Below are 27,616 nucleotides of genomic sequence, written 5' to 3'. Positions count from 1 at the left end.
TTATCTAAACATTCAAACAATAACAACTAAGTGTGGAAACATATAGCAAGTAATCTTGAGTACCTTATTGTCAATGTTAAAGCATGTTACACTATTAGCAAATTTTTTGTGTATTCTGGAACAAACGCATATTATCATCAGATAAATATGTTTATTTTTTATTTAATACTATGTTCTTAAGTTTTAAAAATGGGTAGTATTATAGTAGATGCTTTTAAGATATAATTGTTGATAATGTCCCTTACATATTAAATTGAAAATAAATTAAAAAAGAATGAAATTTATCTTCAACTGACTGTTCGGGCACTTTTTAAAGTGTTTCTGAACTTTCAAATAGGTATGAAAAACTGTATTTAATTTGGCTACAGTAATCAAGACAGGGTGATACTGGTGAAAGAATAAACAAACAGATGAACAGAATATAAGAGAGAAATAAGAAATAGGCCCCATAAACCTAGCCAACAGATCTTTGACAAAGGAACAAAGGCAACACAATGGAGCAAAGATAATCTCTTCAATAAATGTTGCTGGAACAACTGGACACCCACATGCAAAAAAGTTAATCTAGACACAGAACTTAGACCTTTCACAAAAATTAACTCAAAATGGATTATAGAAAACCTAGACACCTTTAGGTATGGTGCCACATTTTTGGATACAACACCAAAGACACGATCCATGAAAGAAATAACCGATAAGCTGGATTTTGTTAAAATTAAAAATCTCTGCTCTACCAAAGGGGTAAGAACAGAGAGAATTAGGAATGGTAAGAGAATTAGGAAACAAGCCAAAGACTGGAAGGAAATATTTGCAAACAACATATCTGATAAAGGACTATTATCCAAAATAATTTGTTACAAAATATTCTTAAAGCTCAACAAGAAAACCAATTAAGAAATGGGCTAAAGACTTTAACAGATACCTCACCAAAGAAGATATGCAGATGACAAATAAACATATGAAAATATACTCCACATCATATGTCATCAGGGAAATATGAATTAAAACAACGAGATACAACTCATACCTGTTAGAAGGTCCAAGACCCAGAAGACTGACACCACCAAATGCTGGTGGGGATGTGGAGCAATAGGAGCTCTCACACATTGCTGGTGAGAATGCAAAATGGAACAGCCACTCTGGAAAAAAGTTTGGCAGTTTCTTACCAAATTTAACTCTCACCACATGATCCAGCAATCACACTCTTTGGTATCTACTCAAAGGAGATGAAAACTTATATCCACACAAAAGCTGCATACAGATGTTTATAGCCACTTTACCATAACTGAAAACTTGAAAGTAACCAAGATGTCCTTTAGTGAGTGAATGGATAAATGTACATCCAGACAATCGAATATTATTCAGAGCTAGAAAGAAATGAGCTATCAAGCCATGAAAGGACATGAAAGAAACTTAAATGCATATTACTAAATAGAAGAAGCCAATCTGAGAAGGCTACATAATGTATGATTCCAACTACGTGAAAAGACAAAATTATGGAGACAGTGAAAGGATCAGTGGTTTCTAAAAATGGAGTGGGGAAACATGAACAGACAGAGCACAGGAGTTTTAGGGCAGTGAAAATACTCTATTTGATATTCTAATGATGGATATGCCATTATACTTTTGTTCCAAACCCACAGAATAGACAACAACAAGAGTAAACCTTAATGTATACTATGGACTTAGGTGATTATGATGTATCCATGTAGGTTCATCCTTGTTGAAAAATGTACCATTCTGATGAGTGATGTTGATAACAGGAAAAGCTATGCATGGGTGGGGGCAGGGATATACGGGAAAACTCTACCTTTCTCTCAGTTTTGTGGTCAACCTAAAACTGCTCTAAGAAATAGTCTTAAAAATTATATTTATTCAGGAAAAGCAAAAAAATATGTTCAATAAGTTTCTCTCTAACCTTTCTGCTAATCATTTTTCCTTTATAAAGAAAAAAATGAAACCACCAATATTAATTATAACACAGATAATAGTGAACTAAATATAATAAAAATATAATCAGATGGAATTAAAGTCCCCTTTGCAAGCAGATATATGAGACAAGAATTTTAGGTTTGCATATTTGTTTGTATTCAGAGAGACACAATATAAGGAACACAAGGTGGAGAAAAAGAAGTCATAGGGCATCTTTCCTCTTTTGTCGTTTCTCATCTTCTTTTATTCAGTCCACATAGCCTTTTGATCAACAAAGAACTGTACATTAACCTTGTCTCTCTCTGACTCTTTAACCACTGGCACAACGTGTGGCCTGGATTCACTAAAATTACTGAACAAAGATTTGTGCTTTAGAAACACCTGTGCCACTAAACAATTAGAATGTGATGGAAAGTCAAGAGAAAATGCCCTTACATGTCAAACATCAATATTCTTTGTAGTAGAATCTTATTGGGAAAAAAAGCCCCACATTTATGTGGAAATGTTGCTTTGATTTCCAGAATTAATACTTATAAAATAAATTTTGATGAATAGAAATAAGGAAATTCCTGCAGAGGATGACCTTCAGAAAGTTCAATCATAACCTGTCAAATGGTATTTATTCCTTTGTCATTTCTTCTGTTATTTCCACAATTAGAGCAAAATTTTCAACTGTTAGCAGTTTGGGTTATCCTAGAAGCGTTGATTTCAAATCATTTTTTGTTTTAGAAAAAGACACTGCAATGTGACTAACATCTTGTCAAGGTCATACCAATTTGTAATTTTGAGTTAGTGAGTTTCTAGATAACCAAAAAGGATGCTACTCTGCATAACAATGTATATTGTTAATCCTGGGTAGAGTTACATCTTTGCAGATTATTAGGTATATGTAGAATCTAGACAGAACTAATAAATAAGAAAAAAATTTTCCCATACATTTAGTTTCAGTACGTAGATTCTGGTTAAAAGAACATGGGGGGGTAGAGAAAAAGGGAGAAAAAAGAACATAGGAAAATGCCTTTGAAACTAGAGAAAGAAAGTGAACCCTTTTCCTGAAAATAAAATAAACCCCCCAAAAAGAATAACAATTGGAGGTTCCCTACAGAGGACAATGACATATAGACATCAGGAATAATATGTTAAATAGACATAAGAGAACTTACTCAATTGCTGGATATCTTTACATTAATTTTTGTTTCAGTTTATCAACTAACCTGACATGGTTTGGAATAATAGCTTTTCCTTGAAACCTCGGAAGAAAAAGGTGGAGATATTTAAATTGGGCTTTAACTAAGCCAGAGTGAGGTATCTTTGCAAGTTAAAACTGCAAATATAAATTTAAAAATAAATATTTAGAATATTTATAGTTGAACAAAAATGGCTTCTTGCACTCTATCCAAGGCTAGTCTAAAAAAACCTAAAACTGCACTAAAACTTCTAAAATCTCTGTGCTTTTATTCTCTCTTACTGCTAATATATTTTCTAGCACCATTTAATTTTAAGAAGCATCTGCTTCTAAGAAGCAGAAATTGAACTCACTCTCCCTTGTACATTCCTTCTTAAACCTACTGTTGTCAGGCATTTGTCTCCAACCACGCTGCAAAACCTCCCTTGTCAAGTTGTCCACATTTCCAAAGTCAAATTTAAGTATTCTTCTCTTCGTGACTCAATTGTTCACCCCTACTCCTTGACTATCTTGTTTTCCTTTATCCTCCCAGCCACACTTGCTCAAGCCCCATAGCCAGATCGTTTACATTTTTCCAACTTCTAAATGTGTACTAACAGTTCATTTCTTTCATCACACCTCTTCTCCATCTCTGCTTACTCCCTAGATGACCATCAGCTTCATGGTTAACTCCATGGTGAAGCTGTACCTAGCTGCGTAATCACCATTTCCATTTAGATGCTTCATAGGCATCTCAAACCTGACATGGCCACAAACACGTGCCTCATTTTCACCCCACAGACATTTGTGTCAGTTTTCTTCAGCATCCAAAATCTGATTCATCAAAATATCTGTTGAGGGCGCCTGGGTGGCTCAGGTGTTAAGCGACTGCCTTCGGCTCAGGCCATGATCCTGGAGTCCCTGGATCGAGTCCCGCATCAGGCTCCCTGCTCAGCGGGGAGTCTGCTTCTCCCTCTGACCCTCTTCCCTCTCGTGCTCTCTCTCTCAAATAAATAAATAAAATCTTTAAAAAAAAAACAACAAAATATCTGTTGACATTTCCATGCCATTCAAATATTCAGATTCTCACCACTTTTCACTGTGGGTACCATTATTCCCTAACTCAAGCAAATGTCATCTGTACCCTGAATGTAGCATTAACCTTCCCCTGGTCTCCTTTCTGCCATTTTTACTTCCTCCCTCCCAATCTATTCTCCACATAACAACCGGTGATGTTTTTTCAAAACAGCAAATCACATGATCTTACTTTCCAGATGGAAATTTTTTAATTATCCTACAGCCTTTAAAATAGATCTTATAATCTTTATTATGGCCTACAAAAATCTACTTAATTTGGCCCCAAATTTCTTTTCCTAATTCATCTCCTATAGATTTCCCTAACCTATGCTTTTTGCTAGTCTCATTGGCTTCCTTTTGTTCTTGAAAGAATCTAATTACAATCCTGCCCTTGTGTATTTTAGGAAGTATTCCTGCAGATATCTTTATCACTTGTTTGCTCACTTTAAATTCTTATTTAACCGCCACCTCATCAAAGAGGTCTTCATTCAATTCCTTATCTAAAATAGCAGTTATCCATCATTTAGCTACTATCTTTTTATTTTTCCTCCAAGTTGTAAATATCTAAATTTAAATATTGAGTTGTTAGTTTGCTTCTTGACTCACCAAAATTAAGTTATATAAAAACAAAATCTTTCTTTCTCACTATTATTCACCTAGATTAGTTCCTTATGTGTATATATGGGTGTATATATATATATACACATTTGTTGACTGTGCGTGTGGTATGTGTCTGTGTTTGTGTACCTTTACATGCAGGTGTGCAAGTGCACATACACACACACACTTATATATATATATATATATATATATATATATAGAGAGAGAGAGAGAGAGAGAGAGAGAATTCTGCTTGGCTTCTTTCTCTTTTTCTTCATTGTGTGTGTGTGTGTGTGTGTGTGTGTGCGTGTGTGTGTGTGTGTGATTTTGATATATTTCTTTTCTAGTTTGCTCAATGGGCTTTGGAGAGTTTAAATTAGTCAGAAGATGACAATACTTAAATGGAAAGTTTATATTTCCTTCATCGGGCTAAAATTTAGTCATTTCAGTAAATATATTTCTTTTTTTTAAGATTTTATTTATTTACTTGAGAGAGAGAGAATGAGAGATAGAGAGCACGAAAGGGAAGAGGGTCAGAGGGAGAAGCAGACCTCCTGCTGAGCAGGGAGCCTGATGTAGGACTCGATCCCAGGACTACAGGATCATGACCTGAGCCGAAGGCAGTCGCTTAACCAACTGAGCCACCCAGGCACCCTCAGTAAATATATTTCTTGTATTAGAACCATGTATTAGAAAGTATATACTATTTACAGTACCTAAGACATGGAAACAACATAAGTGTCTATGGATAGATGAATGGGTAAAGAAAATGTGGTATATATAATGGAAAATTATTCAATCATAAAAATGAAAGAAATTCTAGCATTTGCAACAACATGGATGGATGAATTAGGTCAGACACAGAAAGACAAATACTGTATGGTTGCAATTATATATGGGATCTTAAAAAAACGAACTCCTAGAAACAGAGAACATGTTGGTGGTTGCTATAGGCAGGGGGTATGGGTAGAGAAAATTGGTGAAAGTGATCAAAAGGTACAAATTTCCAATTATAAATAAGCTCTGGGTAATGTGCAGCACGGTAACTGTTATTAACAATACTGTATCGTATATTTGAAAGTTGTTAAGAGAATGGATCTTAAAAGTTTTCATTAGAAGAAAAAAAATGGTAACTACATGAGGTGATAGATGTTAACTAAACTTATTGTGGAATCATTTCATAATTTATGTTATTTAATTATGTTGTACACTTTAAAAAAGAAAGAACATGTTAAATATACTGCTCACGTCCATCTTTCTTGAATACATTCATAATATGAACCATTTCTGATGAAATCATTGCATAGTTCCTTTTTTTCCTGCTAGTTCTCTTTATAATTTCAGGAAATGCATATAGTTAACAATAAATGTATTACATACATGCATTGTATTTACAATAAAATAAGATAACATCTTTTATAAAGATATAAAGTATCTTTTCCTTTCTTAGTCCCCAGTGACAAGTCTTACTATTATTATTTTTTTAAGATTTTTTATTTATTTATTTGAGAGAGAGAGAGAATGAGAGAGAGAGAGCACATGAGAGGGAAGAGGGTCAGAGGGAGAAGCAGACTCCCTGCTGAGCAGGGAGCCCGATGTGGGACTCGATCCCGGGACTCCAGGATCATGACCTGAGCCGAAGGCAATCGCTTAAACAACTGAGCCACCCAGGCACCCTATTATTATTTTTATATGAAAAAGACAATTCCCTTAATGTTTGTCACAGCATAAAATTATAAACGTTCAGCTTCACGACAAAGTTTCTTGAATTATGTAGCACAGTTTTCACTACACTGGTGCTTTTGTGATATAATATGCTACTGATCTGACAGACATTGGCCATAGTGTGAGGGAAGAACATTACATGAACTCACAGTGAATTTTTTCTTCAGGTACGCGAAAAGCCTATAATGCAGATGTTAATGTGTCATTCTTGCATTTGAAGTTATAATAAGGAATTTCTAGGACTTGGAAATAGTCAAAAGGCGGTATTTTCAGTGAAGTAGCAGTCTTTGTATAAGAAACCTTTCAGGGATAATCTGAAACTACAAGGCTGGTCATCTTTATGTTTCTATTGACTAGGCAATTTTAGAATTTAGCAAATTAAGTTGTAGAAAATGGAGAGTAATGCAAATCATTATTGTTCATTGCAATGAATATTTTGCCCAATAGAGATATGATTGATTTTGTGCTTTACAAAAGATGACCCTAAATATTACATTTTATTGTCCTATAAGTATAAACCAATTTTGATGTATTAAAATATTATCAGCATTCCTGACTGACGATATAGCACATATCTATGTCTATAGATATCTATATACAGCAGGCATATATAGATATAGATATGTATGAAAACTATATAGTTGTTCTTTAAATGATCCTTTTAACAAGGCTCAGGGTCTTATTGCTTTCCTAATTAAAGAGCTGAATAAAATGTTTGAACATGTCATTTTATATTTTATGAAGGACATGATTTTACCTTTTGAGGGGAAAAAGTAACATATACCATACATATATACACATATATGTGCATGTGTTAGTTTATGTGCAACACTTCCAAAATAAAACTTTTATAATTTTGTCTGCTAAATTCCTTTGTTTTTCTCTATAAAAACATTGTGGCCAAAGATAAGCTAAATAAACACTGTGTGGTATTTTCTTTGAAATCGTTTGTCCCGAAACTTTTTAACACAATGCCATATTTTTTTCTTTATCTTTCCCCTTACGTGAGTCCATTAGGATTGTAACATTGACAAGAACATTTCTTATGGACTCAGGGGCAAAAAAAGCTTGGAGCCCACAGCAATATTTCGGGTGAAAATGAAATTGGGGTTAAGATCTAGCACATCTTCTTTTTATCAAACATGTCACTTAAGCTTTTAGCACACATCTTTGTTGATAAAGACAACAGAGTGACATATTTTTACATTAAAAAAATCCACTGATCTGCTGAGAAAAGCAGTTGTTAGTATTGTGGAGAGGATTTTGTCAGCAGATTTTGTGACATGAATCATGCTTCCTTGGTTGGAAACATCATGCTGATGATTTGAACTTTACCTTTGATTGTATTGAGGAATATCAATAAGGAGGTGTCAACTGTTTCCCCATTAATATCCCTGTTTATCCTACAAATAAAAATAGTTGCCCCCAACTGAGTACACAGGCACCATTTTTCAAATTACTACAAATACACTGAGGTCAAATCTGAGCAGGAGTAAGGATGTGGGAGTATACTATATCATATCAGAATTCCCTAAAGAGTAAAACCTGTATGAAGAAAATAATTTTAGGGTTAATATATTTATTTTGACAGATTTTTCAATTGAATGTATTTTATATGTATTATAGTGCCTATTGGGTCCAATGTATTTAGTTAAGCAAGTAACTGAGTAAGAAGTAACATTAAATAATAGTGACCATGGTTTTTCCACAAAAACAAAAACATAGACACAGATATGTGCACCTTTAGTATATATTGATACATATCTTTGTCTATATTTAAATGTAAAAATATACATGCATGTTAACACATATCTTTAATACACAATACCTAGAAATACAAACATACAAAATTAAATTTATATCAAATGTTACTTCTATTTTAGTAATCTTATATCAGATGAGTCAGGCCATATTGAAAGAAAGATTTTTTTTACTGTGATAAAAATAAAATTGTTAAATTAAGGAAATGTTGACATGTGTGACCCTTTTGAAAATTATTTCTATGAAATTAATATGTCAGTATCTATCTCTATATACTTTATAAACCAAAAAATGTTGACATCTTATCTATATTTCATACTCATTTTCTAGATTTTGCAAGATTGAAAATTAAGGACCTGAAGCAAGTACAGGAGTGATTAAATTATCAGAATTTACAATATTGAAGGAATCCAAATCCAACAATAGGGAATGGTTAAGTTAAAAAACAAATATTCGATGGGATATTAGGAATCCATTAAAACAGTTATTATGAAAATTCTGTATAAATGGACTAATACTATTGACAATATTAAACTGAATGCTGTAGAATACAAAATGGTACCTATCTAAAAATGTACATGCACGTGAAGAAAATTAGGGGACAAAATCAATTTATTAGGTGGGATTTCTTTTTCAGATTTCAAAATGTTTTTTTATATATGTGTATATATAATTTTATATGCCTTTTTAATGAAGTAAAAGTGAAAAGAAACAACAACTCATGCAAATGTAAATAGCTTTAACATTTAGTCTTTGAACAAAAAGAATTCTATACGAGTAATTGGATTTACAAGGAGGAACTGAGGGTAGGTATTCTGTTTTCTCCTTATATTCTATCTTTTCTGCCACTTTTTCCTTCTTGCCATAGTCCTCAGATAAAAACAAATAACAATCACAAAAATCCCTGAGTTCCCAGTGCCTGAAACAGGGGTCTCTTTTTGTAGGCAGCTGTTAGTACTTGCAAGAAGCTCCGGACTCCATGATTCTAACATAGTGTTGTTCAAACGTAACGCAGTACGGGCTCAGGTTAAGTTCTTGAAAGTCTGTATACCGCACTTTGGAATTAGGTGCTTATTCTCAGAATACACACCCAACAAACAGAAGAAACAGAGAATCACCTGAGCAAAGAATGTGAAAGGGCAAGTTGCTTTAGTGAAGCTAGGGGCACAGTGGACCATATCCTGAAAATGGGTTGTGCATGGGCTCTCCACGGGATGCATATATGGTATATTTCTTATGTGTCTGATTTTCAACAACTGGGCAGAAGACAGAGATGAAAGGTAGGAGGGGTAGAGGTTGGAGAGAATTCACAGGTAGTTTTGTTAGAAATTCTGCTTTACTTCGCAGGGCAATTTCATCATTAATTTAGTATATTACCTATCGTAATATAATGTTAAATATGGTCTCCGCATATATTCCATGGTACATTCTATGCAGATTTATCTTTACATAGCATCAACTATTTTTAAATTGTCCTCAGACATTTTTTTTACACACTAGGAAACAGATTTTGAATACCACTGATTACACCCACAGGAAGATGGGGCAAAGCCATGGTGACACATGCAGCACAGAACAAGAAGGTGTTTTAAAAAAGTATAAATTGGGACTCCTGGGTGGCTCAGTCGGTTAAGCGTCTGCCTTTGGCTCAGGTCATGATCCCAGGGTCCTGGGATCGAGTCCCGCATCAGGCTTCTTGCTCAGCATGGAGCCTGCTTCTCCCTCTGCCTGCTGCTCCCCCTGCTTGTGCTCTCTCTCTCTCTCTCTCTGGCAAATAAATAAAATCTTTCTTAAAAAGTATAAATCAATCTATATAATGTAAAATATATAATAAATCTATAAGTAAGTTATTTGCAAAAACAGATATAGTATCATAAAATATATTTATTAAAGTATCACTGTCAACATAGTACAAGAAAATAAAATAGTACAATAAAGGGAGAGAATTTAATTGATTCCACCAACCAAGTCATCATGTATCCTACAAGAAAAATATACTTCCAAGCATTAATAAACGATCATCACAATAAAAATAAAGATACACAATAAAAGGAAAGATATACCATGCTCAAGAACTGGAAGAATTAATATTATTAAAATGTACGTGCCACTCAAAGCAATCTTTAGATTCAATGCAATCCCTAAAAAAATACCAATAGTATTTTTCACAGAACTAGAATAAATAATCCTAAGATTTCTATGGAACCACAAAAGACCCCAACTAGCAAGCAATCTTGAGAAAGAACAAAGCTGGAGGCATCACAATCCCAGATTTCAAACTATGCTACATGGCTATTGTAATCAATACAGTATGGTACTGTCACAAAAATAAACACATAAATCAATAAAACAGATTAGAGACCCCAGAAATAAACCCACATTTATATGGTCAATTAATCTATGGCAAAGGGAGCAAGAATATATAATGGAGAAAGGACAGTCTCTTCTATATATGGTATTAGGAAAACTGAACAGCTATGTGCAAAAGAATGAAACTGGACCACTTGAAAAATAAATTCAAAATGTATGAAAGACTTAAATGTAAGACCTGAAACCATAAAATTCCTAAAAGAAAACATAGGCAGTAAACTCTTAGACATTGGCCTTAGAAATATTTTTCTGGTTCTGTTTCCTCAGACAAGGGAAATGAAGTCAAAAGCAAACAAATGGAACTACATGAAACAGATGTTCAGGGCGCCTGGGTGGCTCAGTTGGTTAAGCGACTGCCTTCCAGGTCATGATCCTGGAGTCCTGGAATCGAGTCCCACATCGGGCTCCCTGCTCAGCAGGGAGTCTGCTTCTCCCTCTGACCTTCTTCCCTCTCATGCTCTCTGTCTCTCATTTTCTCTCTCTCAAATAAATAAATAAAATCTTAAAAAAAAAAAAGAAAGAAACAGATGTTCAACAGATATATGGAAAGAATGTAAATTGGTGTGGCCACTGTGGAAAACAGTATGAAGTTTCCTCAAAAAAATAAAAATAGAAATAACACATGGTTCAGTAATCCCACTTCTGTGTATTTACCCGAAGAAAAAGAAAACATTAACTAACACTAACACATATGCACCCCTCTGTTTATTGCAGCATTATTTGCAATAGCCAAGATAGGAAAGTGACTTAAGTGTCCACCGATGGATGAATGGATAAAGGAGATATGGTGTATAAATACACATTGGAGTAACAGCCATAAAAAAGAATGAAATCTTGCCATTCGTGACAATGTGGAGGGACATAGTGGGTATTATGCTAAGTGAAATAAGTCAGACATAGACAGACAAATGCCCTATGATTTCACTTATGTGTAGAATCTAGAGAGAAAACAAAACAGAAACAGATTCATAAATGCAGAGAACAAACTGTTGGTTGCCAGAGGGGAGGTGGGTAGGAGGATAGGAGAAAAAGGTGAAGGGAATTAAGAGGTACAGACTTGCAGTGATAAAATAAATAGGCCACAGGGAGGATAAGTACAACACAGGGAATATAGTCAGTAATACTGTAATCACTCTGTATGGTGACAGATGGTGACTATACTTACTGTGGTGAGCATTTTGTACTATATCTATAATTGTCGAGTCACTATATTATAGACATGAAACTAACATAATACTGTAGGTCAACTATACTTCAATTAAAAATAAAACAAACAAACACGTAAATAAAGATACACCACCTTGGCTTAAAATGGTTACCTTAGAGTTATTGTTGTTGTTGTTTTACAAAACGGAATTTTTAGTGGTTACAAACACAGGGGGGTAAAGGAACATTCTTTTTATTGGTTTACAAAGCATAATTGACAATTATAAAATGAAATCTCTGATATTAGATGCATTTCTCTACTGTAATCTAGTTTTTTAACTCTTCTTTTCTCATAATTATATTGAGATGACATAGAGCAGAAACATTAAAGTTGCAGTATTTTTCACACACCCTCAACATTGACTGGCTCAATAGACAGCCAACAACCTTATAGATGGCAGAAGATGGAAAGGAAAGATTTGAACTTCACTGGGCAAGGTTTATGAAAATGGCATTGGCTGAGACACTAGAAATAATGATTTTATCCAGAGTCTGCCTCAGACTCAATAATGGACAAAAACTTCAGTTTAATTCTATTAAAATTATGGCTTTGAATATGAAATGTCAAAACAATACAGTTCCATTATTAGCTAGACATATACGTGTACTTCTCCCAGGGCAGGTACTTTTGGGCAGTAGGGAGGTTCTATGGGAGGAAATTGTATGTTCTTGCATTCTTCTCATCCTCAAAATGGCTAAACAAAGTAACAATAGTATGATGAGATTGAAGCACACACCAGAAGAAAAATCCAGCGAAGGTGTTCAAAATGGATTGAATCATGCATTGCTTTACCTGTACCCCATATTTTCCTATTAACCTTTAAATATTATTTTGCGGATGAAAATTTAGAACCAAATATCGAGAAGTGATTCTTTTCTCAAGTATCAGGTCAGTGAACAGAAGTTTAAATTGTTAGGAAATGTTCAAATTTGAGAATAAGTTTGCTCCATTTTTATAACCATACAAGTCCCTGCAGGACCAGCAAATTCCAACAACCTGGCCTGACTGTGACTTCCTCTGGAGCAGAAAAAAACAGCACGCCGTAAAGCACTGAATCTTGACTTGCTGGGGAAGGTCACTTCAGTGCCTTTGGGAGATACTTCAGCCATACTGAAGCTGCGAAAGTAAAAATCAAAATGTTTGAGGGGTAGCAGCAATAAGGCAATCATTCCCTTTTCTATCTCTTCATAAAATCAGTGTGACAAATCTCTTACAGTGAAAATAACTCTGAATTGCCCATAGGCTGCCAGGTGAGAAGACAGACACAGTGCGACTTTAGTTTAAGGGCAGATAAGTAGGTCAAAGGGTTTAGAGGAAAACCTTTTCTTTTTACCAGATGCTGAGTTTCTCACTTAAAAGAATTCTTTTAAAAAAATCTCAATGGCTAGAATTCAGAATGATATAACTTCATTGGAAACTATTCTAATCATCTTTTTATTTAAGATTTATTTATTTTAGAGAAAAAGAGAGGGTGTGAGAGGGAGAGAGAGAGAGAGTGCGTGAGAACAGGGTGGGTGTGGGGGCAGAGGGTGAGGGAGAGAGGGAATCACAGTCAGGCTCCCCACTAAGCACAGAGCCTGACACAGGGCTCGATCCCAGGGCCCTGAGATCATGATTTTTTAAACAGTATGATTATCCAGGGTCTTTTTCTACATTTGTTTCAGATGTAGAGTATAAAGATTCAACAATTCTATATACTACTCAGTGCTTTATCTATCTCAAAACTATGGCTTATTGGAGATCTTAAATGCAATTTTGACTCTAGCCCTTTTATATTCATATGGGAAGCCCTGATGGGGTGTCTACACTGTGCAAGATGCTCCACTAGATGCTGTGAGGAATGAAGACAAAAAGGAAATGGTCCTTGCTATTAAAGGGTCACAATCCAATGGCTTTCAAGTTTCAAAGTTAAAGAGAAAATATTCTAAAAATGAACCCTGAATTGTGAACTATTGTGATCACCTCTGTACACCTGTGCCTTCCTCTTTTTAATTCTCTGTTAGCAAGTCTTAGCAATGAGAGCTTGAGAGAGATTTTGAAGTTATCCAAAGAACATGTGGATGAGAGAAACAGATTTTTCTTTGAAGCTTAGAGTTCAAATGCAACACAGAGCCTGTCATAACAGATTTGCAAAGATACATGAGGCAGGCATACTGCTCTTAGGTCACGATTACCTGGATATGTTTTAGATTTTATTAGCCTTTTTGAAGCAAAAATAGATCCTTATTGGAAGCCTAAATAAAGGCAGTCTCAAAGGCAAACTGTCAGGGTCCCAAACATTCTAGGAGAAAAGAAATTTTAGTAAGTAGTAAAAATAAAACTAGTTAAAAATTGAGCTTTTACTATTTTTCAAGTACTCTGCAAAGTGTGGTCATGTGCGTTCTCTCATTTATTCTCCCTAACAATGAAAATTTGAGTTATTGAACCTTGTGTATTTTACCCAAGTCAGGTAAGTAGCAGGGTTAGGACTCATTCCACCAATAACTCCTTCTCCCTGAATCTGGTGGCCCTTGGATTTATGTGTATATGTGTAGTGAATGAATGAACGCATCAGATGTGTGGCCTCTTTGCCTTTTTCTAATTCCATTCAAGAAGTATCCAAATCATGTACATGTGGGTTTTCTGCCTGAACGTTAACTGCTGGTCATATGGACATTGAGCATACCTGTTTCTTGCGGATTTTTTCTTTTGGAAACCAAAACGATTCTCCACAGATGAGTTAATATTTTAGGAAGAGGGGTTTTGCTTGGTTTGGTTTGGTTTAGTTGCAAGTAATAAGTATTAAGCGAGGGTTTTGTTTTGTTTTTCCTTTGAGTTCATTTATAGTAGCAAGGTGAAATACCTTTCAGAATCTAAGGATCTGAAATATCTTTCAGAATCTACAGATAAGCTGTTGGAAGGACTCCTTTTATCTGAAAGCCATTTGAAATCAGAATTGCTATGTCCACACTCATTTTCCTTCACTTATCACATGGCCACTTGCATCTCATTCTTCGTGCATTGTTTTGTTCTTTCTTTTTGCAAACCAGCTTTCTCAACTTTTCGATGTACTTAGCCACAACTCAGGATTATATTTTCAAGGGTTTGGTCCAACCACAGTCAGACTAAAGACAGATTTTTTTTCTTTTCTTTGTATCTCAACTATAAGTTCCCAGGAGGAAAAAAAATCTGAATGATCCACCTCCAAATTTCATCCCTCTCTACTTCACGATGCCAACGTGTGGCATCATGTGGTAAGAACACTGATAACAGTCACGGGGGTGAGGCTATTGCTCGGAAAAGGGAGAGTATATTTTTGGAAGACACACTGAAAGATTTGTCACTATCCTAGGGGAAGGGTATATAGATTTTCGATATTTTCAGTTACTGTAACATTGAGTCAGACTAAATTAATCAACGAAGACTGCTATCTATCAGACTCCATGGCCATTCAGATAATGTACCCAACTCTAGGGCCTGATACCCCTGAGCATTATCAAAAGTGACCCTCTGGACTTTCAAAATAACAGCCCAGACCCAGACTGAATTTCCTTGGCCCATCTGTGTACAGTATATAGTATCCTAACTCTACTAAGAATATGGAACTGGAAAGGTCTTCATAATAATTTATGTGAGTCTGATCTTCCAGACAATCTATGGTTGAATAAAGCATTCTTTGGCAAATGATAGTAATAGCTGGTAAGATAGTCTTAAAACACATATACACATATTTCCAAATACCTAGTTTACACAATGAAACATGTATGTTATAACATATCTTGTGCCTTTAGGTATTTAGGAAAAATCAGAGGAACACCTTTCTCAGATTTACCACATCAGGAGAAGCATTCCAGAATCCTTTTATAGAATATATGTCACTATCTGCAAAATTAAATCAGTACTATTGTCTGATGGATTTTAATATTCACATCAAGCACTGATATATGAATGTGTGTATATATCTATATTTATATTATGCATTTTCATGTAAGAAAAGGAACAATATTTCCATCAAAAATTTTCCCTTACCTAGTATGCAAGTAGACCTGGAAAAGGAAAGGCAAGGGCAGATCATCAAGACCGGTATGCATTCATTAGTGATGTATATAAATGAAGGCTCATGTTCTCTGTACAATAGCCTCCTCAAGCGTAGTTTTGTTGGTGTGAAAGAATGGAAGGATTGACAGCAAAAGAAAGTACATACAATTGATTCATAAGCACTCAACATAATCATTTTCCCCTAATCTTTCTTATGCTAAATAACTCTAATGTTAATGGAAAGTTAGGGCAAATTCATGGGTTAAAAATGTACCTTTTATTAATACCGAAATGCTATGTAGATGATATTTGTAAGTGATGGCTAAGAAGAGAAAATATAAATTAGTGATAACTGAAATTGTATCATATCAAGCTAGCTAAACAATGAAAGAAGTTGCTCTGACAAATGTAAAGCATATGAGAAAATGGAATCTGTATTATTCACTTCACTTCTGACATCACTGCTTTAAACTCATCTTTACACAGAGTGTTGAAAATCAATCTTAGATTTACAATTGACGGCAAAATGAAAATAATATTAAAATAGACTATATCATATACATATTAAGTATGTAACCAGTAACTATGGATTATTTTTACCATATCAAATTAGCTTTTTTTCATATTTTTATGGGGGTTTAAATGGCAAATGGTTTCTGTAAAGAATTATAAGTTCATTTACATTTGATAAATATCATTAGTTGCTTAAAACTATTTAAAACTTAATAAATTGGTAGACATTTAGAGGATCACCACCTGTAGAATATAATTTTTAAATTACCGCCAATCACCAAAAGGCAACTGACAGGTATTTCTTTGCATTGGTTATTTACCTCAGACTTTATTTTCAGGGCTTTAAAAAAAAAAACAAAACAAAAACTGTCTTTTGCTATGTCATTAAATTATCATCCCAGAATGGCATCTGTAAAAATTGCATTACAAAAACATAAAAATACTGTATTTATATAGTTTATACAACTTAAATTATTACAAAAGTTCAGAAATATCAGGGTTTTTTTGGATACCTCTTTCTTACCTGCTTGTGAGCGTGGTCATATGAATTAATGTGATTGTCAAACTCTTGATGCTTATAGTACTGCTTGTCACAGAGTTCACAGTAAAAATTAGCCTTCAGATCTTCCAGAGCTTTTGCTATGGTGTTCTCCTTCTCAGCATAATCCTAAAAAATAAAATTTCAAGGAAGGCAGCAATTAGTTCTTCCCTGAGTTGACTTTGTTCTGACAGTTGTCAACTTTAGCATAATAATTAGTTAGAAACAGAATATAACAAAGAAAAATAAAGCAAATTCCAGAAAGCTAAATCAGAAGAAATTATGAGCTGAAGAGAATAAAAGATTAACTGAAGAAGCCAAGATAAATGGTGGAAAGAACAGCAAAAACATGGAGAAGCAAACCAAACAAGGAAATAGAAACCCTTGTTTGAACAAGTTCCTGTGTCTTGTTGGCAAAGAAAAAAAAACAAAAATCATATAGTTATGTTGATTCAACTGCTGATTTCTGGCAATGGCTTAGTTAACATAAAACTTGTAAATTCTGAACAACATCTAAAATGTGTCCTGCATGAAGCCCATATTGGTGCACAAATATTCAAGTTTGGTATTTTTGTTTGCTTGTTTCTTTAAATATCTAGAGAGTAACTTATATATCACAACTAGATTTCATTTGACTAATGTTTTCATCATGACCCATATCATTTTAAGTTGAATTTTTAAAAATTCTCTACATCTTTAGAAAATGAGATTCTTTTCTGCAAGTTATTTACCTAAACTGAAAAGGATTAAACTGTATACAAGCAGATTGCTTTCATCATGCTCACAGTAAATAAAGATGGCTATATAATCAAACCCCAGAAAAAAATGAAAAACGTAGTCAGTTATCATTAGCTTTCATTTACGAAACATAAAATAGCAAAATGTTTGTGGCTTTTAGGTTTTCTTAAATCTAAATTTACTTGCTGTTTCATGGTTCCTAAATGTTAATGTTGTTAGACGTAAATAAATTCTACATATTGAAACATTGTTCAGGTCTTTTGCTGAAGTGCTGATATGAAGACTAAATTTCAGTTGCTACCACAGAATATATTATGTTTCTAACTTACAGATTCTCTCATACTCAATTCCTTTAAAATTCAAAGTAACTACATATTCAGGCCTCTTATGCACTACTCTAAGAAACCAATTCTCTCAGGCACTGGCATATGGAGATGAGATGACACAGTCCTCTCTACGTCAGTGGCAACTGTCCTCTCTCTAAATACACAAGCTAAAAAGGACTCAGAGTTTGAATGTTTAAATTGCTTCTACAAAATGCAAACGTGGTTCACTAATTGTAATTCAATGAATGACTAAGACTTTCCTTACTTTATTGTACTATGTATTTATGCACATAACACATATCATAAAATTTGTCATATTTGTATATATACCTTGTAATATACATTATGGTAACCGATAAATATATTTGCCATAATCTAAAAATACATAATGCAATTTCTCATTGTAAAGACAATGATCCATTTTTCTATTAGTTTTATCAACTGCACAGAGGTGGTAAGCTACGAAATCATTCAAATCACTTATATATGATTTATAAATTCAGTATTTAATTTGCCATTTCTCAGCAGATTTGTGAAATACTTCCTATTATTCTTTTTGATTCCTTCCAATATGTTGTTTAAAAAAAAGCTTGTTTAAAAAGATGAAAATGAGTCATATATAACTGAACTCATTACTGAATTCTTACAAAATCTTTAATATAATACTTTGTGGATTAGCCAATTTAAATGAAACAAAAATTAAGTACTATGATTTCACAGCTAAAGTGTGTGAAGCAGAGATAAAATTCCAATCAATATGAGTTATATTATAATGGCAATAGTTTTTGGCTCAAAGCTGAGTTAGCTCTCAAAATAATATTCTTGAACAGCAATTTCTTTGCAAACTAGTTGATTCTCCCCATTAATTATAATTACATTTAAGCTACTTTCTCTCTCAAAATACTTCATTATTTCTTATTATTTTATAAGTTTACTTTCTCTTCCTAAGACTGATATTCCCTCAGAGAAGCAATAATTTTTTCTTACTTATTCTTTCCACAAAAATGGGAGAATTTTTGAGTAAAGCAAACTAAAATTTGTAGGTAAATTGCATCCTTCCAAAATATTAGCCCGAGTCTAGATTTGAAGAGAAAAACAAATCAAAAACAATAGCGAGCATTTACTTGGTGCTTGTTTAGGATCAGTCACTGATTAAGAGTGTGCATGTATTAACTCACTTAATCCTGATTAAAATTATAGAGATGTGTAGTTTAAACCTTTTCTCATTTTACAGGTGAAGGTACCAAAGTACAAGAAAGTTAAATAATTAGCTCAAGGATGTATAATGAATAAATGTGCAGCCCATATTTGAACCAAAATAATCTGGTTCATAGCATTTTACTATGTTCACCACTTTTAAGCACATAAAAAACGTAGAAATAGTATAATAACCCTCACATAACCATCAGCTGGATTCATTAATTATCAACTCAGGGTCAACCTATTTCAACTTACCTCTCCTATCTAATACCCTTTCCTCTGCTTCAGATAATTTTTAAGGAAATTCCCAAGTTCATGTACTGTTACTTGTAAATCTTTCAGAAGGTATCTAAAATAAGACTTTTTACAAATATCATCACATAACCAGTATCAGACCTAAAGATACAACAATGAAGAAACCACAATCATTCCTTACTATCATCAAATATCCAGTGTGTTCAAATAACTACAATCATCTAATAGTTTAAACTAGTTTGTTCAAAACAGATTTATTTTCTTTTAAAATTCTAAGGCTTTTTTCTTTCTTTTAAAAAACAGATTTCAAATAAGGCTCATACATTCCCATGATCTGATATGTTCCTCAGTCTCTTTTATGTCTTTCCTCTTTTTGTTTTATTACTCATTGCAATTTATTTCTCAGAAAAAATTTTTAAAGTATACTTCACATTTCGAAAAAAAATACTGAGAAAATATTGAGAAATAAACATATAGAAATGTTATAAGAATAGGATAATAAACTCTTTTTTTTAAAAAAAAGACTTTATTTATTCATTTTTAGAGAGAGAGAGTGAGGGGAGGGAGAGGGATAGCAGACTTCCAGCTGAGCCCCAAGCCGGGCTCAATCCCACAACCCTGAGATCATGACCTGATCCAAACTCAAGAGTCAGACACTTAACTGACTGAGTCACCCAGGTGCCCCAATAATAAACTCTTATACAATCTTCACTTAATTAAAATTATTGCTCATATTTTGACATATGTTTATTCTATCATCTCTCTATTATCTATCTATCTATCTACCTATCATCTATCTATCATCTATCATCCTCCTCTAAGATATGAAAAAAATATAGCTGAAACTATAGTTGAACTAAGGTTGTAAATTGCACAGTAAAGGAACATTTTTACACTAGAACTTTCAATTTGAAACAAGCCACAGTAAAGACTTAGAGCTGTATTCTAGAAAATGTTAGAAACTAGAGGAATTGGTTGTTGTATGTGCATCATACGGGAAAGGAATCATATGTATTGTCATTGATTATACATTTTTTTCAAATGTATGCAGACAAAATCAATCTTTATTAGGTGACATGCTCCAATGCCCCATGGCCCTTCTTCTTCATTGTGGATGATACTGAAAGAGGCACTGACTGAGATTATAAAGCACAATGACATATTCAACACAACCATTCCACTGTAGAAGGTAAGAAATATATTTGAGTGAGACGAAAAAAGAGCACAGTGGTTCATGTAAACTCAACCTCAAATTTCCCCCTTCTATCTGGCAAACCCACTCTATTCAAGAATGTACACAATTTCTGTAATGTCCCACTGAATGTGATGGTAGAAAGTGAAGAAGGGACAGGCTTCTTGTAGCTAGTCAGGTCATCCAAATCCATCGCATTTTAGAGATTTCTAAAAAGAATAAAGGTTGAATCCTTACTTTCAGGTAAGTAGCATATAATTCCAAAGTTAGAAAGTCAAGAATGTTTTAATATGCAACCTTAGCAATTGCACAGTGAAATAGTTTTTGCAGATCAGCAAACTGAAACATAGAAGTTAATGGTTTATCCACAGGCCCAGGGCCATTCCACCCACCATTTATTGAAAAATGAATAGTACCAATGTAGGACTGTGAAGAGAGAAAAGTTATTTTCCAAAAGGACACATCTCATGGTGGCTTCAGCATAACATTTGGTGTCAGATAATATTCAGCTTCTCCTGAAAGGCATCCATAACTTGGCGCACTCGAGTAGTCTTCCCTGCGGAATGTGAGCTCCATGAGGGCAGTGATTTGTAGCTGTTTCGTTTACTTCTCTATCTCCAATGCTTTTAACAGAGCCAAGCACTGGCAGACATTCAACATATATGTAGACACTTTTGCACATACATAACAAGCGAACAAAACAGAAATTAGCAGCACTAGATACATAATATTTTTAAAATAGCTGTGTTCATGCTTGGGTTTGTAGTATCCAGTTATTTGGGGAATGCCTTTAGAGCTAATACCAAGTTATGCTGTATATAAATTATTATTGCTAAATAGTAGTTGTCATCATATATTACATCCTAATATTTCTGCTAGGAATACTCCTTTAAAGGAATTAAAATTACAAAGATAAAAATAGATGGGGGCACTGTTTAATGCATAATTATTTTCAATGCTGAAAAGGAACATTTGTATGTAATTAACACTTAAAATACTTAGGAAAATCTCCCCCTCTCTCTCTCCCTCTGTCTCTCTGTCTCTGTCTCTCTGATATTACTTCATCAAGAATAAAAGCATCCTTGAACACAACATCAAAAACGAATGATGTACCGTTTGTTGGCTAACTGAACATAATTAAAAAAAAAGAATAAAAGCTTCCTTGTGATGTAAATTCAGGATAAATTTTATCATAAGTTCTTTAAAAAAAGGAAGCAAAAACAAGTCTTTGATACATTTTGATTATAATGAAAAAATTAATCACAGAGGGACACCTGGGTGGCTCAGTCGTTAAGCGTCTGCCTTCTGCTCAAGTCATGATCCCAGGGTCCTGGGATCAGGCCGAGCATTGGGCTCCCTGCTCAGCAGGGTGTCTCCTTCTCCCTCTCCCACTCTCCCTGCTTGTGCTCTCTCTCTCTCTCTGTGTCAAATAAATAAATAAAATCTTTAAAAAAAAATAAAGAGATGGCAAAACTTCTTTTCTAGAAGAATATCTAGACAGAAGACACTTAATTTGGAAGTCCATAGTCCACAGTCTACATTCCCTGTAAAATAGTGTACATCTTCTAGGCCATGTCTTTTGTTCTAGTCATTACTTAAGTGGTTGACTCTGAGATGGTCCAGCAGCTTCACGGGTGCCACGTGACTGCATTTTGCCCCAGCCTATGTTGAAACATCTTACTTTCCTGTCCAGGGGCTTCTCTGATTCATTAAATGGGAGTTTGTAGGATCTCACTCAGCACTAAAAAGTGCACAACCCAGAAGTGCTGAGGAGTGAATGCAATATAGGTCCACTCTTGAACACTGTGGGGGGTAAGAACGCCAGGATAAATTCTTTCCTCCTTTATCTATCAGGCAGTCATTTTTTTTTTTTTTTTAAGATTTACCCAATTGGCAGACAGAGACACAGCAGGGAGAGTAGGAGAGAGAACACAAGCAGGGGGAGTGGGAGAGGGAGAAGCAGGCTTCCCGCGGAGCAGGGAGCCCGATGTGGGGCTCGATCCCAGGACCCGAGCTGAAGGCAGACACCCAACAATTGAGCCACCCAGGCGTCCCCAGGCCGTCATTTCTGAGACCCACTTCAAGATTCCACAGAGGGTCCCAGTGAGATGGAGCACCAGTACTTGTAATAGAGGCTATCACTATACCCTTATATGACTTTTCCTTACTTACCTGTTTTATTTTTCTGGAACTTCATTTCTGCTTCCTGGAATAATTTCCCAAATAACTAACTGCATAGAAACCTTTGTCCTAGGCTTGAATTTTAAGAAGAACTGGGCTAAGATTATAAAGATTTTGTTTGATTTTTTTTTTTTTGGTGTTTCCTATGAATGCCTTGCTTATCAGCTACATTTCCTAGACTAATTTAAGATGATATCATTCTTCAGTTCAAAACTCTCCAATAGTCCTTCATCGTCATTAGAATAAATATCCTTACAATGACCTACACACAATTCCTACTCTACCTGGTTCCTGGCTACAGCTCTGCCATCATCTTCTAGCATTCTCTCTCTCACTTTGCCTTAGCCACCCTTATTTCCTTAATGTTTCTGAAACTTTCTCAACCATACACCCACTTTCATACTTAGACTTGTTATTTATTCTGCATGGAACGTTTTACACCAAAAGTTTGTACAAAGTTGTTGTTAACTTCCAGCAGATCTCTGCTAAAATGCTATTTCCTTAAAGATAAATTCCGTTATCATCATTCTAGAAGAAAAAACTTTTTATTCTCTGTCTTCTTTACCTTTTTCTTACAAGTTGCAGGTGTACAGCTTTATAATTTAACATCTGGATACAAAGTGATCACCACCACAAGTCTGGTTACCATCCATCACCATATAGTTGACCCCCTTTACTCATTTTGTACACTCCAACCCATTTCTCCTCTGGTTACCATTAGTCTGTTCCCTGTACCTGTGAATTTGTTTTTGTTTTATTTTGTTTGTTCATTTGTTTTAGATTCCACATGTGAATGAAATCATAGAGTATTTGTCTTTCTCCATATGACTTATTTCACTTAGCGTAATACTTTCAAGGTCCATCCATGTTGTCATTAATAGTAGGGTTTCATTCTATTTATGGCTTTTCTTCTTTCATCTTCCCCTTTAATGTGAAGAAGAGAAAGTTTATTCAGGAGGAAAACAGTTATAGAGCACCTTTGGGTGTTGGAATCTGAAAGCTATAATAACAATAAGGAGAGACTGAGTACAAAAGAAGGCATGCAGGAAAACTGATGTTAGTCTTTATCCAATTTAAATCCCTTTTCTATTAGGCAAAAGGGTAACCATTTCTGAGTGACAAAGGCTGTGCTATTGTCTCAAAATATATGTCATTCTCTTCTTAAAGGCTAGGTTATATTATTTCAAAGGCTGAAAATGGATAACAATATAATTTTGAAGAATATAGAAGGCACAAGTAAAGGTTGAGTCAGAAAGTTACAATTTAATCAAAAGTCACAGATTTATTGAATGGAATTATAATAACATATATGCATTTAAATGTGAGGTTTTGTTTTAGAAGGATTCCACAGAAATGCAGCTATAACACCATGAGAGATGAAGGCAGAGACAGAATACAAAAGGAAAACAAAAAACAAAACTCTGTATTGAATATCATATTTCTACAGACAGCTCTGGTGAGCAAAATTGAGTAGAACCCAACAGCAAGGACAAAGTATACTTTAATGTCCACATTTATGAGAATTGGACAAAGTTGTTTCTCAAAATTGGTAACTTCTTTCAGAATTACTTTTAAGCAAGAGTATTCATTCATAAGGTTTTATCTGTCTCTCTTCTGTTGTTCAGCTGATAACAACCACTGGATAACTGGCATAGAATCTGTTCATGTAAAAGAATGGATCCCCAAGCTTTAACTATCAGAATACGTTCTTGCCTACCTCACTTGGCTTGCCTTTTTGGAGGCATTCATTTCTGTTTTCATCCATGGGTCCTACAGGAAGCCCTACCCTGTGACTAAGACTTGTTAGGCCCTCTGGTTAATTTAACACAGTATTTAGTACAGCTTCAGAAGGTAACAGAAAATTGGGTTACACTCTTCCCCTCATGTTTGGAAAGATCTGAGGGACAGCATATTTTAATAGTTGGCTGAAATTTAACATTACTCTGCAGTCTCCCGATGCATAAAGCAAGGCTACGGGGAATCTCATTTTCAAGGCAAACCAGAAAAAAGTGTATCAGGTTTTCTGAAGCTGAATGCTAGCTGAAGTGTGTAGAATTCTAGTTCATGTTTATAAAATATCCTATGGAGATTAATAATTCCAACATGGATATTCTATATAAATAGATGCTGCAAAGAGTCTCAGTGTAGATGAGCGGTAGTCATCCAAGGTACTTGTTTCATCTTAGAAATCTCTTAATTTTATTGGCAGCAGCCATTTTCTCTGAAAGGTATTGGAAAGGGGTGTAATGATCTCATGCATATTTGTTACTGTCTCAGTTGTAACAGTAACCAGAACAGTAAGGCAGAACAGTTTCTCTAGTAAAATGTCTCACTGGTTTTCTTAGCTTGAGTTTACCTAGAAATAAACAGTGAGACAAGGAGTGGAGTTTAAGTGGTTTATTTGAGATCTCAGGAAACAGTGGCAGGAGAGTGGCAAAGTGAGAAGAGAGTAGGAAGCAGATAAAGATTTCTGGTTTCAGCTCTGACATGTACAGACCTTGGAAGTCATCGCTCCTGTCCTTACAAGAACAATCTATGAAAAATGAAAATCAATTCTTTTTCTCAGAACTGTGAGAGAACAAAGGTCATAGGGTGAAACTCCACTTCAAAATCTGGAGAGACAAGCACATTCAGTAACAAATATCTGCTTACTTGGATCAGAAATTGCTGGAGCCATGAATTGGTAGGAACTCTCAAATGTTAACTAATGAATTCTATGGGCTGACTATGGTTTAATGTGTGAGACAGAAACTCTTGGTGGCTGAAATCTTAGAGGGACACCAAATATTTCTGTTTACTTTCTTTTGATGAATTCCATCAGGTTCTCATGCGGATAGTCTGAGAAAGTCCCTTGTGTCCCTGAAAGGTGGTTAGGAATTAAAAACTAATGTGAAATAAGCCAAGATCCTTATCTATAACTAAAACCCACTCCCAAGGGATAGGGTATTTCCATGTCTCAATTCAAAGGTGCTATTCTAGCCAGGAAAAGGAATTTACTTTCTCTATAGTCTTCCTGCCTCATTAAAGTTGTGGGGTTGACATGGTAAACAAGGGTCAGGGCTTCCAAAAATAGAGTGGGAATTCAACAGCCAAAAAAAAAAAAAAAATGGAGTTAGGGCTCGGGAGACAGAGATAAAGGAGCTATATCACAGGAGAAACACATAGGACAGTCATAGCCCTGAGATGGAGATACATTAGAGGACTAATACTGAAAGGTTATAAAATGCTCCCCCTCCCCACACCTTCCCAACCCCAGCTATAGGGCTCTAGTATCATAGTGGATTAGAGCTGAAGGAGTTGCACATTACCCACTTTTTCTGAGGGGATGTACATAGGGGAACAAGAAGTTAAAAAGGCACACACAATCAAAGACACTAGAGGACCTTAGTTTCTATTACCTAATAACATGTCCAGCTTCCAACCAAAAATTACAAAGAATTCCAAAAGGTAAGAAAAGAAACAGTCTGAAGAGAAACAATAAGCACTGGAACAAGGCTCAGGATTTAGATATTACATTGATGTTGGTATTATCAGAGAGGGAATTTAATACAACCATGACTGATGTGTTAAAATCTCTAATGGAAAAAGTAGGCACAGTGCAGGAATAGATGGCTTATGTAAACAAATAAAATTTTTAAGAAAGAATCATATGAAAATGATAGAAATCAAAAACAGTTTAAAATGAAAAATGCCTTCAATGGACTCATCAGTAGATGTGACACAGCTGAGAAAAAGAATCAGTAAACTTGAAGATGTAATCTTTCAAACTGAAATGAAGAAAGGAAGAAAACAGAACAGAAGAACATCCAGGAACTATAGGATAATACCAGACAGTATAACATACGTGTATTTGGAGTATCAGGAGAAGAGAGATAAAGGAGTAGAAAGAATATTTGAAGTAATAATGACTGAAAATTTTTCCAATTAATAACACACACCAAACCACAGATTTAGGAAGCTCAGAGAACACCAAAAGAATATAAATAATGATACAACAGCAACAATCACCTAGACATACCATATTTATACAGCAAAAAAGCTACAGACAGAGAAAATCTTGAATTCAGATTTCAAAACAGGGGGAAAAGCCTTACTTAGGGAGAAACAAGGATAATGATTACAACAGACTTTTCATCAGAAACCAAGCAAATGAGAGGAGAGTGAAAAAAGCATTGAAAGAAAAACAGAACAGAACAAAAAGCACATTAACCTAGAATTCTATATCTAGCAAAATTATCCCTCAAAAGTAAAGCAGAACTAGACTTTCTTGGATAAACAAAAATAAATGAATTCATTGCCAACAAATATGACCTGTAAGAAATGTTAAAAGAAGTTCTTCAGAAAGAAAATTATGTAGGAAAAGTATTGGACAAAAAATAAATGAAGGCGTATCAATCAAGATATATCTATATCTTTATCTATCATCTGTCTGTCTGTCTGTCTATATCATCTATCTATACATACATACCTATTCTTGATGGATCCAAAAATTAATTTTATTTAAACAATAATATTACAAATGAATTGGGTGATTATTGCATATGGATAAATAAAATGAATCACAACAATGTCAGAAAGGACTGGGAGAAGAATTAAGAATACTCTCATATAAGATATCTATGTTGTACGTGAAATGGTACAGTTATATGAAGGTGGACTCAGATTAGTAAATACGTATGTTGTAAACCCTAGATCAACCACTAAAAAAAAGCATTAAAAAGGAGTATAATCTATACTCTAGAAGAAGGGATAAAGTTGAATCATAAATGGTTCAGTTAGAACCAAGGAAAGTAGGGAAAAACAGGCGGAGAAACAAAAA

At 34.5% G+C, this 27,616-nt stretch overlaps 1 protein-coding gene across 1 annotated transcript in view; it reads right to left on the bottom strand.

The window, feature by feature from the left end:
* ZNF804A (zinc finger protein 804A) overlaps window positions 1-27,616 on the bottom strand; it is a 281,510-nt gene that overhangs the window by 46,568 nt on the left and 207,326 nt on the right. Inside the window, exon 2 of the mRNA XM_027590087.2 lies at window positions 16,891-17,034. Within this exon, the coding sequence (XP_027445888.1) occupies window positions 16,891-17,034 (144 nt within the window). The remainder of the gene's footprint in view (window positions 1-16,890; window positions 17,035-27,616) is intronic.

The sequence above is a fragment of the Zalophus californianus genome, chromosome 3 (assembly GCF_009762305.2).
Source record: "Zalophus californianus isolate mZalCal1 chromosome 3, mZalCal1.pri.v2, whole genome shotgun sequence".
Lineage (NCBI taxonomy): Eukaryota > Metazoa > Chordata > Mammalia > Carnivora > Otariidae > Zalophus > Zalophus californianus.
Note: the sequence above shows the minus strand (reverse complement) of the source record. Positions and strands in the feature narration are given on the sequence as shown.